Source organism: Genypterus blacodes, unplaced genomic scaffold (assembly GCF_046128005.1).
Source record: "Genypterus blacodes isolate CSIRO-AG114 ecotype Tasmania unplaced genomic scaffold, CSIRO-AGI_Gbla_v1 ptg000029l_1, whole genome shotgun sequence".
Lineage (NCBI taxonomy): Eukaryota > Metazoa > Chordata > Actinopteri > Ophidiiformes > Ophidiidae > Genypterus > Genypterus blacodes.
The window spans coordinates 4,740,612-4,754,080 of record NW_027466842.1 but is presented as its reverse complement, the minus strand read 5'-3'; the positions used below and the strand labels follow the sequence as shown (position 1 = coordinate 4,754,080).

The 13,469-nt window shown below is 42.2% G+C and overlaps 4 protein-coding genes across 4 annotated transcripts; 3 read left to right on the top strand and 1 right to left on the bottom strand.

Annotated features, from left to right (window-relative positions):
* The first annotated feature begins 145 nt into the window (after positions 1–145).
* gjc2 (gap junction protein gamma 2) lies at positions 146–1,620 on the top strand. The gene has a single exon (XM_076144644.1). It carries the CDS (start codon positions 164–166, stop codon positions 1,409–1,411), a length of 1,248 nt encoding a protein of 415 aa, XP_076000759.1. The 5' UTR covers positions 146–163; the 3' UTR covers positions 1,412–1,620.
* A 1,301-nt stretch (positions 1,621–2,921) lies between these two features.
* On the top strand, positions 2,922–5,265 carry iba57 (iron-sulfur cluster assembly factor IBA57). The gene is made up of 3 exons (XM_076144645.1): positions 2,922–3,388; positions 3,775–4,124; positions 4,224–5,265. Exons 1-3 carry the CDS (start codon positions 2,961–2,963, stop codon positions 4,613–4,615), a joined length of 1,170 nt encoding a protein of 389 aa, XP_076000760.1. The 5' UTR covers positions 2,922–2,960; the 3' UTR covers positions 4,616–5,265.
* A 260-nt stretch (positions 5,266–5,525) lies between these two features.
* On the bottom strand, positions 5,526–8,046 carry jmjd4 (jumonji domain containing 4). The gene is made up of 6 exons (XM_076144641.1): positions 7,374–8,046; positions 7,111–7,276; positions 6,898–7,023; positions 6,554–6,821; positions 6,140–6,286; positions 5,526–6,049 (listed from the first exon to the last, which is right to left on the bottom strand). The coding sequence occupies exons 1-6, from the start codon at positions 7,624–7,626 to the stop codon at positions 5,714–5,716; spliced, it is 1,296 nt and encodes a 431-aa protein (XP_076000756.1). The 5' UTR covers positions 7,627–8,046; the 3' UTR covers positions 5,526–5,713.
* Positions 8,047–8,059: 13 nt separating this feature from the next.
* Positions 8,060–13,192, top strand: snap47 (synaptosome associated protein 47). Its single transcript, XM_076144642.1, has 6 exons — positions 8,060–8,329; positions 8,442–8,968; positions 9,114–9,634; positions 9,954–10,078; positions 12,363–12,552; positions 12,650–13,192. The coding sequence occupies exons 2-5, from the start codon at positions 8,472–8,474 to the stop codon at positions 12,507–12,509; spliced, it is 1,290 nt and encodes a 429-aa protein (XP_076000757.1). The 5' UTR covers positions 8,060–8,329; positions 8,442–8,471; the 3' UTR covers positions 12,510–12,552; positions 12,650–13,192.
* The last annotated feature ends 277 nt before the right edge of the window (positions 13,193–13,469 follow it).

Sequence of the window (13,469 nt, the reverse complement as noted above, 5' to 3'; positions counted from 1 at the left end):
CCACAGCAGCATTTTCAAATAGTTAAGACGTAATCTGAGATCTACTATGTCAATGTCACTTCAGTTTCTTCACATTAACTATTTCATTCTCGATTAGTCCCTTATTAACCACTTATTTTTTTCTATCTTTACAGATTCTAGTTGAGTAGTTTGTAAGATCAACATGAGCTGGAGCTTCCTCACTCGTCTCCTGGAAGAGATCCACAACCACTCCACCTTTGTGGGGAAAGTGTGGCTGACTGTCCTCATCATCTTCCGCATTGTGCTCACAGCCGTTGGAGGCGAGTCAATTTACTCGGATGAGCAGACCAAGTTCATCTGCAACACAAAACAGCCAGGCTGTGACAATGTATGCTACGATGCTTTCGCGCCCCTCTCCCACGTCCGTTTTTGGGTCTTCCAGATCATCATGATCTCCACTCCCTCTATTATGTATATGGGTTATGCCATCCACAAGATAGCCCGCACTTCAGAGGAGGAACGCAGGAAGCACTACAGAGTGTGCAAAAAGCCCCCTCAAGGCAGATGGAGAGAAAGTCACCACCTTGAGGATGTTTTAGAGGAAGATGGGGATGATGATGATGAGCCGATGCTTCTTGAGGACACACTGGAGTTGCAGGAGGCCAAGTCTGAACCATTAACCAGCAACAACAGACAAAAACACGATGGTCGCCGAAAAATTATGCAAGAAGGGCTGATGAGAATTTATGTTCTTCAACTTATGTCACGAGCTATTTTTGAAATCGGTTTCCTTGCTGGGCAGTATCTCCTCTATGGGTTTCGAGTCAACCCTTCATATGTATGCAACAGAGTGCCCTGTCCACATAAAGTGGACTGTTTCATTTCTAGGCCCACAGAGAAAACAATATTCCTCCTCATCATGTATGTGGTAAGCTGCCTTTGTCTTGTATTAAATGTGTGTGAGATGTTTCACTTGGGAATTGGCTCTCTTCGAGATACCCTCCGCCAGAAGAGGAACCGGGGCCAAAGGACATCCTACGCTTATCCATTTTCTCGCAACATCCAGGCCTCCCCTCCTGGTTACAATCTTGTGATGAAGTCAGATAAACCTAACAGGATCCCTAACAGTCTCATTCCCCACGAGCAGAACATGGCCAACGTCGCCCAGGAACAGCAACGCACCAACCTGGACGATAACATCCCCTCTGACCTGACAAGCCTACATCGTCACCTGCGGGTTGCTCAGGAACAGCTCGACATGGCCTTTCACACATATCAAACCAAAAGCAACCAGCAAACGTCCAGAACCAGTAGTCCTGTGTTTGGGGCCACAATGGCAGAGCAAAACCGGGTCAACACTGTCCATGAGAAACAAGGAGCCCGGCCTAAGTGTGGAACAGATAAAGCTGGAAGCATTGTAAAAAATGGAAAGGCTTCTGTCTGGATCTAGAAGTAATTTCCACAAGTACATCAACAGTAGACTCTTTCAGACTCCAGAACTGCACTGTTACACAACTGGAGGATGTGTGTGTGTTTGTGTGCGTGCATGTGTGCGTGCATGTGACACTGGACAATAAATTAAGGAATAGATTATCAATCACATGGTGGGAAACATAGCTTGAAGGTGGAGACACAGATCTACAATGAACATCAGCATACAATACACAGTATTTTAGGGGATCTACAAAATGAAATGAACTTTCTTATATTATGAATCTATCTTTGTTGCTTTTGTGTGTCATTTTGTGCTTAGCATAGCGTTTGGATAGATTAACATATGCTTACTCCGTTACACATCTCTAATTCCAGCTGAACTGGAACCATTCTAATGCCAGATTAAAAACAGATCTACCCTTGACTGCAGCTGAACTGGATCAAACCGAACAAAAGTTAACTTTGAAAGGGTTTGATTATGCCCTCAAATCAAACATTTCCAATCTGCAGTGCCAAACATTGTACAACTGCACCATAACTTCCTTTTTCCCTTCCAAAGAATGATGATTGTTGACCGGGAGAGACACATGTGTCACAGTTGGATATAGTGTGTGCAAGTATTGCTGGAATTACATTACGATCGTTTGGCAGACGCTATTATCCAAAGCGATTTACATTACATTACCACCCTTCACAGAGGGGGGAGCAATTGAGGGTTTCGGTGCAATTCGGCAGGGGCTCGAACCGGCAACCCTACGGTTCCCAGGGGGAAGCACTACCCACTGAGCCACTGCCTCCCTATAAATTGGGCATTGATCTTGCCAATGCGTGCACAGCCTTCATCGACTACTTTCCAAAGTCTTGCAGTTTCAAGTATGAAGGAAAATAGGTGAATGAATTGAGATGCTGAACCTTTTCTTAACACAATATTGTTTTTCTACGTTTCTGTAATCAGAAACAGATGATGCATGCTTTTCACCCAGTATACACAGAGAAACCCATCCTTGGCTATACAATTAGCTCAACATTTATCTTGTGTTTAGGCATGTTAAGTCTTGATCATGAGTGTTTATGTTTGACCAGTAAATCGTTTCAGAGTAATATTTAATCCTGCCTTCACTCTCATCACAGTTCCAAGTGCCTCAAACTTTTTAAGACTTCCATTATTTCATTCATGAATAAATAAACTCATTGAAAATGTTTGGTGTCCTGCTTTCTAGTAATGGTTGAAAGTTTAGAAAGAGTAAGATTTAGAAGGTTAGAACATGTGAGCTTGTTCTGTTTATGTATTTATTTTTTTACTTTTGGGGTATTGGTACTTTAATGGAAGAGCAGAGGTGACGTCAAAATATTAATTAAAATAACGCGTGGTTTTATAACGCAATCGCTATCTTTCTGCGTGAACAACATAAAACGGGATGAATAAAGCTTCTGTTTCAGTACTACAAACAAACCAAACAGCAACAGCATGACAGCTCGGCCACTCACGTGTTCCAATATTATCGAGCAATGCATTATGGGACTTAAAATGGCGTCCCTGCTGTCAACGCCGGTAGCAGTGTCCTATGTTACATAGATGTCAAGGGCCGGCTGGACAGTGTAATATCTTTTTATTATCTCATTTAAACACACCCGGCGCGGTGACAACCATGGGCTTTTGGTGCTTACTTAGAGGAGCATTCGCACCCGGCAGCTGCCTGGCTGTTAACGCAGGCAAACACACCGGCCGGTATTTATGCGTAACCAGGGCTTGGGCTCCTCCTGCCGGGATTCGAGTCCAGAGGTACGGCCAGGAGAGAACTATCCCGGGTCAGTATGCGTGCTATAACCTTCACCACAGGACCTTAATGAGAGTCCAAGGACAGGACACGAACTCCTTTCTTCAGGGGCTCATTACCAATGACGTGACGCAGCTGGAGTCAGGAACCACAGCCATGTACGCGCACATGCTGAACGTGCAGGGGAGGACACAGTACGACATCATGTTGTATAGGTACGGTACACTATGGCAACGTACAGTATACACGTACAGTACACACGGGTAAAGTACACCTTTCCTGTGGCATAAACGCGTGGGTGTGGCTTACGCTGTTGTCTTATCAGTGTGACGCAGCTACGGGGATAATAACAGAAGAGGTCACGAGCTCTAAGGTGCAACCATTAACATAAAGGTCAGCACATAAACTATCAATTTGACTGTAGAAAAGGTAGAAGCCCTCCACACACTACTAGTACGGACTATTACTTTGCGTCTGCATCTTCCATGTTCTTCTACATGTTACGAGACACTAGTCATTCATATAAATCAATGTTTGTAAGAAGAAAGGAGGAAATTCCATCGCATAATAGCTGTTAAATGTGCAAATGTTTGTTTTTCAGTATGAAAGAAGCAGAGCCAGGCCACGGTGTTCTCCTGGAGTGTGACATCGCGGTAAAGGACTCCATCTTAAAATGTTTTAAGATGTACAAGATCCGCAGGAAGGTAAACATAAACCCCTGTCCAGAGCTCTCTGTGTGGGCTGTGCTCCCCAGGCAAACAAACACAGGCCAAGAGCCGGGTGAACCCGAGATCTCCGCCCCAGAAAAAGCGCTGGTATGGGAGGCCGATCCTCGAACTCGCACCATGGGCTGGAGATTAGTGGTGGACAGTCAAGTGGACCCCGTGGATATCATTGCTTCATGTCAGCAAGGTGACACAGAGGAATATCACAGACATCGCTATGCAATCGGTAAGTGCAATTATGAAGTTGCAAATGTGAAATGAAATGTGTTCCAGGAGTAACGGCACAAGGGTTTTAGTGTTTTCCTTTGCTGTCATTGTTGCCTAGGACTTCCTGAAGGAGTGAAGGACCTTCCTCCTGGGGTGGCACTGCCGCTGGAGTCAAATCTTGTCTACATGCAGGGAATCAGTTTTAGCAAGGGCTGTTACATTGGCCAGGAACTCACAGCCAGGACTCATCACACTGGAGTGGTTCGGAAACGCCTCATGCCAGTGCAACTGTCAGCCCCAGTCGAAGACCTCAAGGACGGAGCTCCACTTCACACAGAGTCCGGAAAACCAGCGGGGAAACACAGAGCAGGGGTTGGAGAGCTCAGTCTGAGCCTGATCCGCCTCGCTCATGCCAAAGAGGCGCTGACGCTCAAAACCTCTGATGACACTACAGTTACACTTGAGGTCTCTGTGCCAGACTGGTGGCCAAAAGATGTGAAACTCGATTAAACAGGGCAGGGTGATGTTTGTCATGCCATACAATGTGACAACCATCATAACTGACAGACTGGTAGGTAGGGGCCCTGAAGCAGTGTGTCACACTGTCATTGCCCTTCCTGCTGTGTGGCAATGATCCAGTTTTTTGGGAGTCACCACTTTTGGTCTGTAATAAGATGCTATTTTATACGGAAGAGTGATGGATTATGCCTAGCTAATACAGATTTTTTTTAAACATGTATTGGCCTCTATTTAATGCATTTTCAGTGCCATAAATAAACAAAAGTTATGGTAAATTCAGATTTTATTTTCCTTTTAATAAGAGAATTAATTGTTTTTATCAATCGAATTGGTACAAAATCAGTTTGAACAGGTGTGTTCAAACTGATATAACCAACCAACCAAATATTAATAGTGCAGCACACACTGGGTGTATTGTTGGTGTTGCACTTTGCCCAGGAAAGCATGCAGTGACAGGACAACATGGGGCAGATTGCATCAATGTATTAAGAGAACTCAACACTGTTCAAAGATCGTTTCCCAATAAAGGTCATTCACCTAGTTCATACTGTTTACACTACACATACTGTTTGTTTATGTGTTGGTTTATTGTTGCTAAAGTAAGTTTAAAAATTGGCACATATTAAAGTCACTGCACACCACTTTTATATTCATGTATTAATTTGCTGTGAATATTTGAATAATGGATCCAAAGGACACACACAAGGAGGTGATGTCGTCATCATCATTAAACAAAGCCAGACATTTATCAATACAATCATTACAGCTACATAATACGAGGATTAGAAAATCCTTTCCAATGCTGTTCCACAATACAAATCCATCTATTGCACTTCCCAATACACCAACCACTTTATAATATTGGCTGAGGTAGAATAAATGTGAAAAAGGTAACCAGATGTCAAGTTGTTCATTTAATTTGATCTTTCAGTGCAAAAACTAATAACACATTCACAGCTTATGTGACGTATTGAGACAACAATACAACCTAATGTGTAGTTATTTTATCATTATTTGTTGCACCATACAAATTGGCACTGTTTTCATTCAAGCCATTGTCAGGTGACAATTACATCTTATGAACACTTTTTATTCCTGATAGAGGAGATGCTGCCCCCTTGTGGAGTGTATGGTGTCTCGAATTTGCTGCAACATGATTTCTGGCTGTAAACTCAATGTTGAATGATCAAGCCTTTTGAAGTCCTCATTGCAGAGGAGGCATTCAAGTATATGAGCCACTCTTTGTAAGTCAAAGGCAGCATGGTAAGGTCCAAGAGTGGTCAGGGTCTCTGAAATATGCCTAGGATAAGCTGAGGAATGTCCAGAGGAGCAGGCATTCAGGAAAGCTATTCGGTTGTCTGCAATGATTTTCAGGAATGAAGCAAATTCCCCATAGTTAATACCAGAACAAGCCTTCATGATGACCTGAAAAAGTAACAACACATGACATCATATTAAAGATATTTACAGCAACAAAATGTTTCAAGACAGTATAAGGATTGGACAGTGATGTACCTGGCAGTGCTGATGCCACGAATCCATGGTGTTCCTCCACTCATCTATCTCCTTTTGGACAGACGACAGCTCATTTTGAAGGAATTGCCACATGATGTCAACGTTGCAGCCATTTAACCAATTATGATTAATAGAGATGGTGTCCTCCTATTAATTATAAAATACATACAAGTCAGAAAAATGCACATGTTGCTACAACTATTATAAAATGCAGAGTATGTCAGTACTATTTCTAAATGTACTACTGCTGAATGCTGTCTATAGCATCCAGTATCATAATATACTGTATGCTATGGTTAGTGGGACTCTGTTGACTGCCAACCACGGGATAAAAACATTTGCTTGTTGAGAATTCTTATACTCTCACCCTCTCAGAGTAAACATTCTTACATACACATACATTATGTTCCTTACCAGATTATAAACTTGATGGTGCCAACCGCTGGGCACAAATATGATTTCCCCCGCCTCTTGAATAATTTCAAGAGGTTGACAGGCTTGCTCGGCGTGTGGAAAAAGGCCTCTGTCTTTAAGTTCAGACGATGTTACATCATAAGCAAGGTTGCCATGGGTATCTCGTAAAAATTCCTCCTGGCCTGGAGGATACAGGAGCCATTTCTTCCTACCACAGATATTAGCAGACCAACTGTAGGATCGGAACACATCAGCATGGAAAGGGGTCCTAGATGAGAAAGAGCAACACACGGTGTGAAAAAAGATTATGAGACTTTGTTAATGCTGTGTTAACCTTCTCTTACCATGAACCTTTGGGGCCCATGTAGACAAATCTGTAGTCATCAACTTCTAGTGTATCCCAGTATTCATTAAGCCAGTCAGAAGAAAAGAACACGGGTGTGGAGTAAACATTATGTTCTGGAAACTCCCTGTGATATAAAAACACAAGAACATTATTATAACAGTATAGTAACATACAGTATATAGTAGGTTTCTTGTAATATAAATTTTTAAACCTTGACATGTGCCAGTCTTTAAGATAGAGACATCCTTTAGGTGAGGAGTGGCCGTTCTGGATGTATTCCTTCCAGTAATGTATAAACTCTTTGAAAGGCATCACCTGTTTGGGGTTTGCATTGTATTCCTTTGCATTGCAGTTTGCAACAGGAACCGGTGTCTCATCTGGGATAAACGACAGAAATAATGCATATATGACATCATCACAACATGAATATGCATTGATATGTTGTAATTTAAAAAGAGCAATAAGAATATTTACCAAACTCTTGCAGCAGTGTCTGGAAATGAGGTTTCCCCTCCTCAGTCACCCATTCTTTTCTACACTTCCAGTTCTCTGTAAACCTTCTTGAAAACATACACGGGTGGTTGGGAAGCAAGTACTTTCTGAAGAATTTAGAATAGCTGAGCTCCTTGTCGATGTAATATACAAAATGTGAAGACCAAAACTGCTCATACGACTGTCGTGGTATTTTAACGAGGCTGCAGCAGTTGCGGTAAGCTTCTCTGTCCATTATGAGAGACAGTAGCTGGGCTAACCTAGCTAGCCTGCTGAACTGAAAGAACGGATGCTAAAAGATAATAGGTTAACAGATTTGACAACACATAGCGCTACGATTGACACTTTAACGGTCCGTTTTTAAGGACCAATCGAGCTTAAATACTTAAATTTCCTACATTATTCAAGCTAAAATGCTAAACAACAGGACGCTGTACGAGCCTCCATTGCATTACGCGTTATCGGTCCTGAACGATGCACTGTATCCATAGATTTACAGTTTATTTGGCGCATATGATCAAACTTTCCTGTGCTAACAATGCAACCTGATAAATATACAATATTAACTCGCACATCCAGCTATCTTATCTTTACAAGACCTTTTTGTGTGAGGTTAGGCATCTTGACAGTCCTATTTTCTAGTCGGACAGTAAATATGACAGTGCGATGCGTGACGTCACTTCCGTAATAAACAGCACTGTAGCAGACACTGACTCTGAAACGAAGCGAACAGCAAACCAAGATGGTGTTATCGACCGACATTATGCAGGACGAAATAACGTTTAAGGATAAAGCGATGCATGTACATGTGATTTAACCACATTATGATGACGCGGATGTATTTGGAATTAAATGGTCGCTCCTCCAAACAGCTATCATTGTGAACACCTCAGCTGAGCTCCTCTGCTGCCTGGATCCGTGATTGCTCTGTAAACCAAGTATGTTTGTTGCTAAGAAACATAGATCAGTCCACTAAACGCCCTGATGGTGTCATTTTAGATGAAAGCAGATGGTACATGTTTAATCTTGATACTGGTTTTGTGTCTTTAGGCGAGGCAGTACCTCTCAAGTCCTTTCAAAATGAGCCGGGATGTTCCCATTCACAGCTGGCCAGGCTCCTACTACATCAACAGTGAGAAACGATGGGAAAATGGCACCTTGACCCTCACCAGAACCACAGTGCGCTTCATCTCAAACCATACTAAAGAGGCTGTCGCCAGCTTCCGCCTCTCCAGGATCATAGAGATCAAGATGGAGTCTTCCAGCTTCATCTTCAGCACCCTCACAGTGCTTGAGGAGGGCAATGTGAAACACTGGTTTGGTTCCCTTAAGCCCAACAGGGTGGTGGTTTATAATGTGTTGGAGCATTTCTGGAGAGAACGACTTCTGTCCCCGGGCACGGAGACCCGGGGGGCAGAGTGTCAGAACTCCAAAGGCAAAGAGCTGATTGGTCTGGTGGCAGGAGCCCAGAGGAGACTGGAGGACACGGGCGTAGTCCTCAGCCACCAGGGAGAGCAGTTTGACAACATGATGGAGGGGCTGGAGAAGATTGACTCTGATCTGGGCGTGGCTGACAAGTACTTAGCTAAATATCTTACATTAACTGATTGTTATTTGTTTGTTTATGTTTTATGACTTATGCTTCTTCTTATGCTTGTGTTTGCTGCTGTAACTAAATAGTAGCAATACAAAAACACCCTAATTTGTGTCTCTGTTTTGTAGACTTCTGTCAGAACTGGAGTCTCCATCCTGGTGGCCTTTTGGTAAACTCCCTTGGAAGTGTCAGCAGGAAGCCAAAGCTGAGGATGCTGCAAGAGCTGCGGCTGCTGCTGCTGCAGCTTCTGCTGCTACAGATGGAAGGGGATCCAGCAGGAATAAGGTGATCTCCAGCATCCCCGCTGTAGTGTCTAAAGGTGGGGACTCAGACTTGAAGCCTGGATGCTTATTGGTGCTGGTATCCTCACTGGAAGTGCGAGACACAAACTGCCAGCTTCTTCACCGCTTTGAACGGAACGAGATCGACGACATCAGGGTCCACAGCCCTTATGAGATCAGTGTGAGACAGCGGTTCATAGGGAAGCCAGATATATGCTACCGGTTTCTGTCTGCCAAGATGTCCGAGGCTATGGCGGTGCTAGAGATGCAGTACAAAAAGAAGGTGGAGTTCACCAGTGAATATGCAGCTCTCAAGGCATCTCCACTTGCATCCCCATGTGACACAGATGGCTCAATTTGGAGTAAAGGTGAGGAACATGTATGATGAATGAATCCACCATGCAGTTGTTTGTGTTACAAATGCAGCATAAGTTTGACCACTGAGTGGCGGTAAAGCTCCGTGTTTCTACCTCTGACTTATTTTCTTAGTGCACAGCCACATGAAAAAACATTTCATGCACATGACTGCTGTAGGTCTATTGGTGTCTTTCCTTGACAGAGACGTATTCTGATGAGTCACATGGCCCTTTTTGCCCCAATAGGTGTACTTTGAGTTTACAGTGAGGCTTCCCCAATAACAACACATGTACTCTGCTACTTTTTCACCATCTTCACCTATGGCTTTAGGTTCGCTGCAGAGGTTCCAAGACACAGAGGTCCCGATGGAGGTCCCAGCAGGAGAGGTGTCCCAGCTGCAGGTGAATGTCCTCCAGTCATCTGTCAGTCAGACGGAGGCACAAGAACTCAAACAGGTGAGGAGCTCAAGCCCAAATTAGAATGTGAACGTTTGCTGAGATATACAGCCTGACAGTTTTATTATATTTAGATTCATTCATATTAGTCTATGTCCACAAATCAGAAATGGTCTCAGATAGACCCTTTAGGTTTAGTAACACATATTATGATAATTAGTTGGTATGAATATTATTTCCTGCCCAAACCGCATTTCAGCATAACGATTTTTATTTTTTATCCAGTATGTTTTAAATGTTAGTTGGTGAGACCACAAACCAAAGTCCACACTGGATTTAAGAGAGGGAAAGAGACATGGTCAGTTATTTGGCCAGACTGTACGACATCTTTCCGTTTTGGAACCTTGAAACACTGCGCCAGGTTATAGACGTGGCCAACGGTGGTAGCAGCCTGCACGGTGACGCAGATTCGTACAATTACAGGTTGCTCATATGAGATATTTGATGCAAAGCCTTTTTGGTAGACAACTTTGTTTTTGTTAGAAATGCAGTATGACTGAATGACTCCAGACTATATAAGATGATTACATAAGGTTTCTTACGCGTACCAAAGCTGTATATAGGGGTAAACAAGGTCATGTGAACACCTCAGGAATCAGGAATTAAGTAAATGATCATTGCCAACACTGATGTAAAGTCAGATCATGTTATTATTTTTAATTCTAAAATCAATCATCAGTTTCATATGTAAGAAATATTAACGCTTAACTAAATGATTCAGATGCTAAAGTAAAACTGTATTTGATTTGAAGTGTTTATGTTATTTTGTCTACCCCCCTTATAAAATCTCTGATAAATGAGGTTAATCAGTGTGCCCAATGACAAAATACTGTTCATTCGGCATTTTTTGTCTTTATAATTATGTTTCAAATGAATCCATCATAGCATTGACAGGCTCGGTCCGGCTCGTTTATTGTGTCCTTACAATTGGACTATTGTCTATTGCTGATAAGTAATAATGATTCAGACTTCAAACGCTGCCACCCCTACACTCTTAATGTAAGTCATGTCAAGATTACCATCTACAGTGGGGCAACTTCTACACAGGTTCACTCAATTTAACATCCTGCCTTAAGTGCTTAGGCAAATACTCTTTTTTAAATGAGTGTCATTGTTTGAAGTTGATAAGTCATTTACGGTTTTCTACAAACTGCCTCATTCTTGAGCTTGATTTAAAAAGAAAAAAGAAAAAAAAAGAACCACCTGTACAATATTTGCGTATTACTTTGTAGTCCTTAAATTACCTCATGTATTCCTAAGCAATTTGAGCTCATATATTTTTCTATTTGTTCTAGCCTAAATGTTTAATTTAGGGGGTTTCTACATGACTTACATCCTCGAGCTGTTGTATAAGCAACAGCTATAAATAAACGTTTTCTGTGGAGGGTGGGGGGGTTTCTGTGGCACACCGATGCCTGTGAATATGAACTGTGAGGAATGATTCAGTCATGTCGCCCCAGTTTAAATTGTAAAATCACAAACCTGAGCAAGTGAACACAGTTGTTCTTTGGTGTGTATTGACATACTATCTGTTTTCTAACACTGCTGTCTGGAGCAGTTCCTGTGCTTTTAGCTGCAATGTCCGCATATACTGGCCAGTGAAAACTGACATAATGTCAGTGTGTGTGTGTGTGGGAGAGGTTGGGTGGGAGAGAGAGAGAGAGAGACAAAGAGAGAGAGAGAGAGCGAGCATGCATGTGTCGCATAACATAATATTAGTTTAGAAACCATGGTAGTGGGGTTTGGAGTGTGTGTTTATTAGGTTTTGCTTGGCACATTGTAGTGTATTTAAATTGTTCCATCTACCATAATGTACACAGTTGTTGGACCATAGAGACGAAGTCACAGTGTTGCTTAAACTTGAAACTTGTTGAAAACAAGTGGTATTGTCTGTATTATGTGAAATATTCTCCTTAAATATCTCCAAGTATATAATATAAAGACTAGAATTTAGAGCTGGAACTTGAGAAGAATATAAAACATTACATATATATCAATAATAATGTTATTGCGTAGGTATATGGAAGGACTTCTCTGGCCTGCATTTCCATAAGTTAATACATTTCTAGGGTAAAGGTTATCGTTAGGGATATGGTATTGTTGCCGTGCCGTACCTCTCTATCACACACATGTTTACACCTCATCACAAATGGCTGTAAAGCACAAATTCCACCCTCACCCCTAGTCTGAAGGTTTCCAAGGTAAATCTTCTCTTTTATTGTCCAAATCACTCTGAACTGGCGTGTAAATGTTGACACAAACGAGTGTATGCGTGTGCGTTCAGATGCTGATGCAGCTGAAGAATCTGGCCCTGGAGGCAGAGACGGAGCTGGAGCGGCAGGACGAGGTTCTGGATGTGCTCACCGGCTCCACTGACAGAGCCTCCATGCACATAGAGAAGCACACCTGCAGAATGAGGAGGCTGCTGTAGGTCCAGCACATGTGGTCACCGTGTCCCTGCTCAGAAACGCACGGTAAGCTTCTTCCACCTGGGATTTGTTTGTGATTCCTGGAAAATGACATATAAAATCCTGTCATCATACTTCTTCTTCTTCTTCTTCTTCTTCCAAGCTCCCAAGTGGCATTTTCCCTCCATGGACACTGTGGTTCCCTGTGGTTTACCATTGCATGTCTCAATATCGCCGCATCGAGAGGATGTCCCATCATTATCCCTTTTCTCAGTTTGCGCTATCCTGTATTGTTAAATCTACATGCACCTGTATGTGTAATTGATGCCATTGGAAATCTGTAGGATCTGTTCATGACTGACAAATATATTGTTATTTTATTGTGGGTTACAATCACTGTAAGCTTGTAATAAGCACTTGAAAAGAAAGTCTAGCATGTTTCACAGTCATGATCTCGGTAGTGAGTGGATGCTTATTTTTGATGACTCCAAACTTTATCTTGACACCTAGAAATGTGCTTCAGCTGGTTCAAAATATAATGTACAGTTATTTATGGATAAACAATCCAGCCCTTAAAATAGCAAGTAATTCAACCAATAAATGAGAGAACACTTGAGTTTGTTTTCATCACACAGTTTCATAGAAATCATGAGCGTAGAAAGCCCTTAAATGCATAAACTTTACAATAAAATGAAGTCTCAAAACATCGTGAGCCAGTTTAGTAGTTTGTTAGTCAAACTTTCTGACAAGAGAAAGCCTTGTTCAATCAACACCATCTTTGTCAAAGTCTTCTTCCATTTCCATTCCAACACTTTCCTATATACTGTACACACTAAACAGCATGTAGTGGTATAGGTAGGTTATTGTATTTATACCGGACATATACGATTCTGATTGATTATTGAATCTCAACTTCATTTTGTGTTGCACTGGTAGTCCTTCACTTTATCCCTGGGTGTAAACAGGTCAGCATGTGGAGAGGG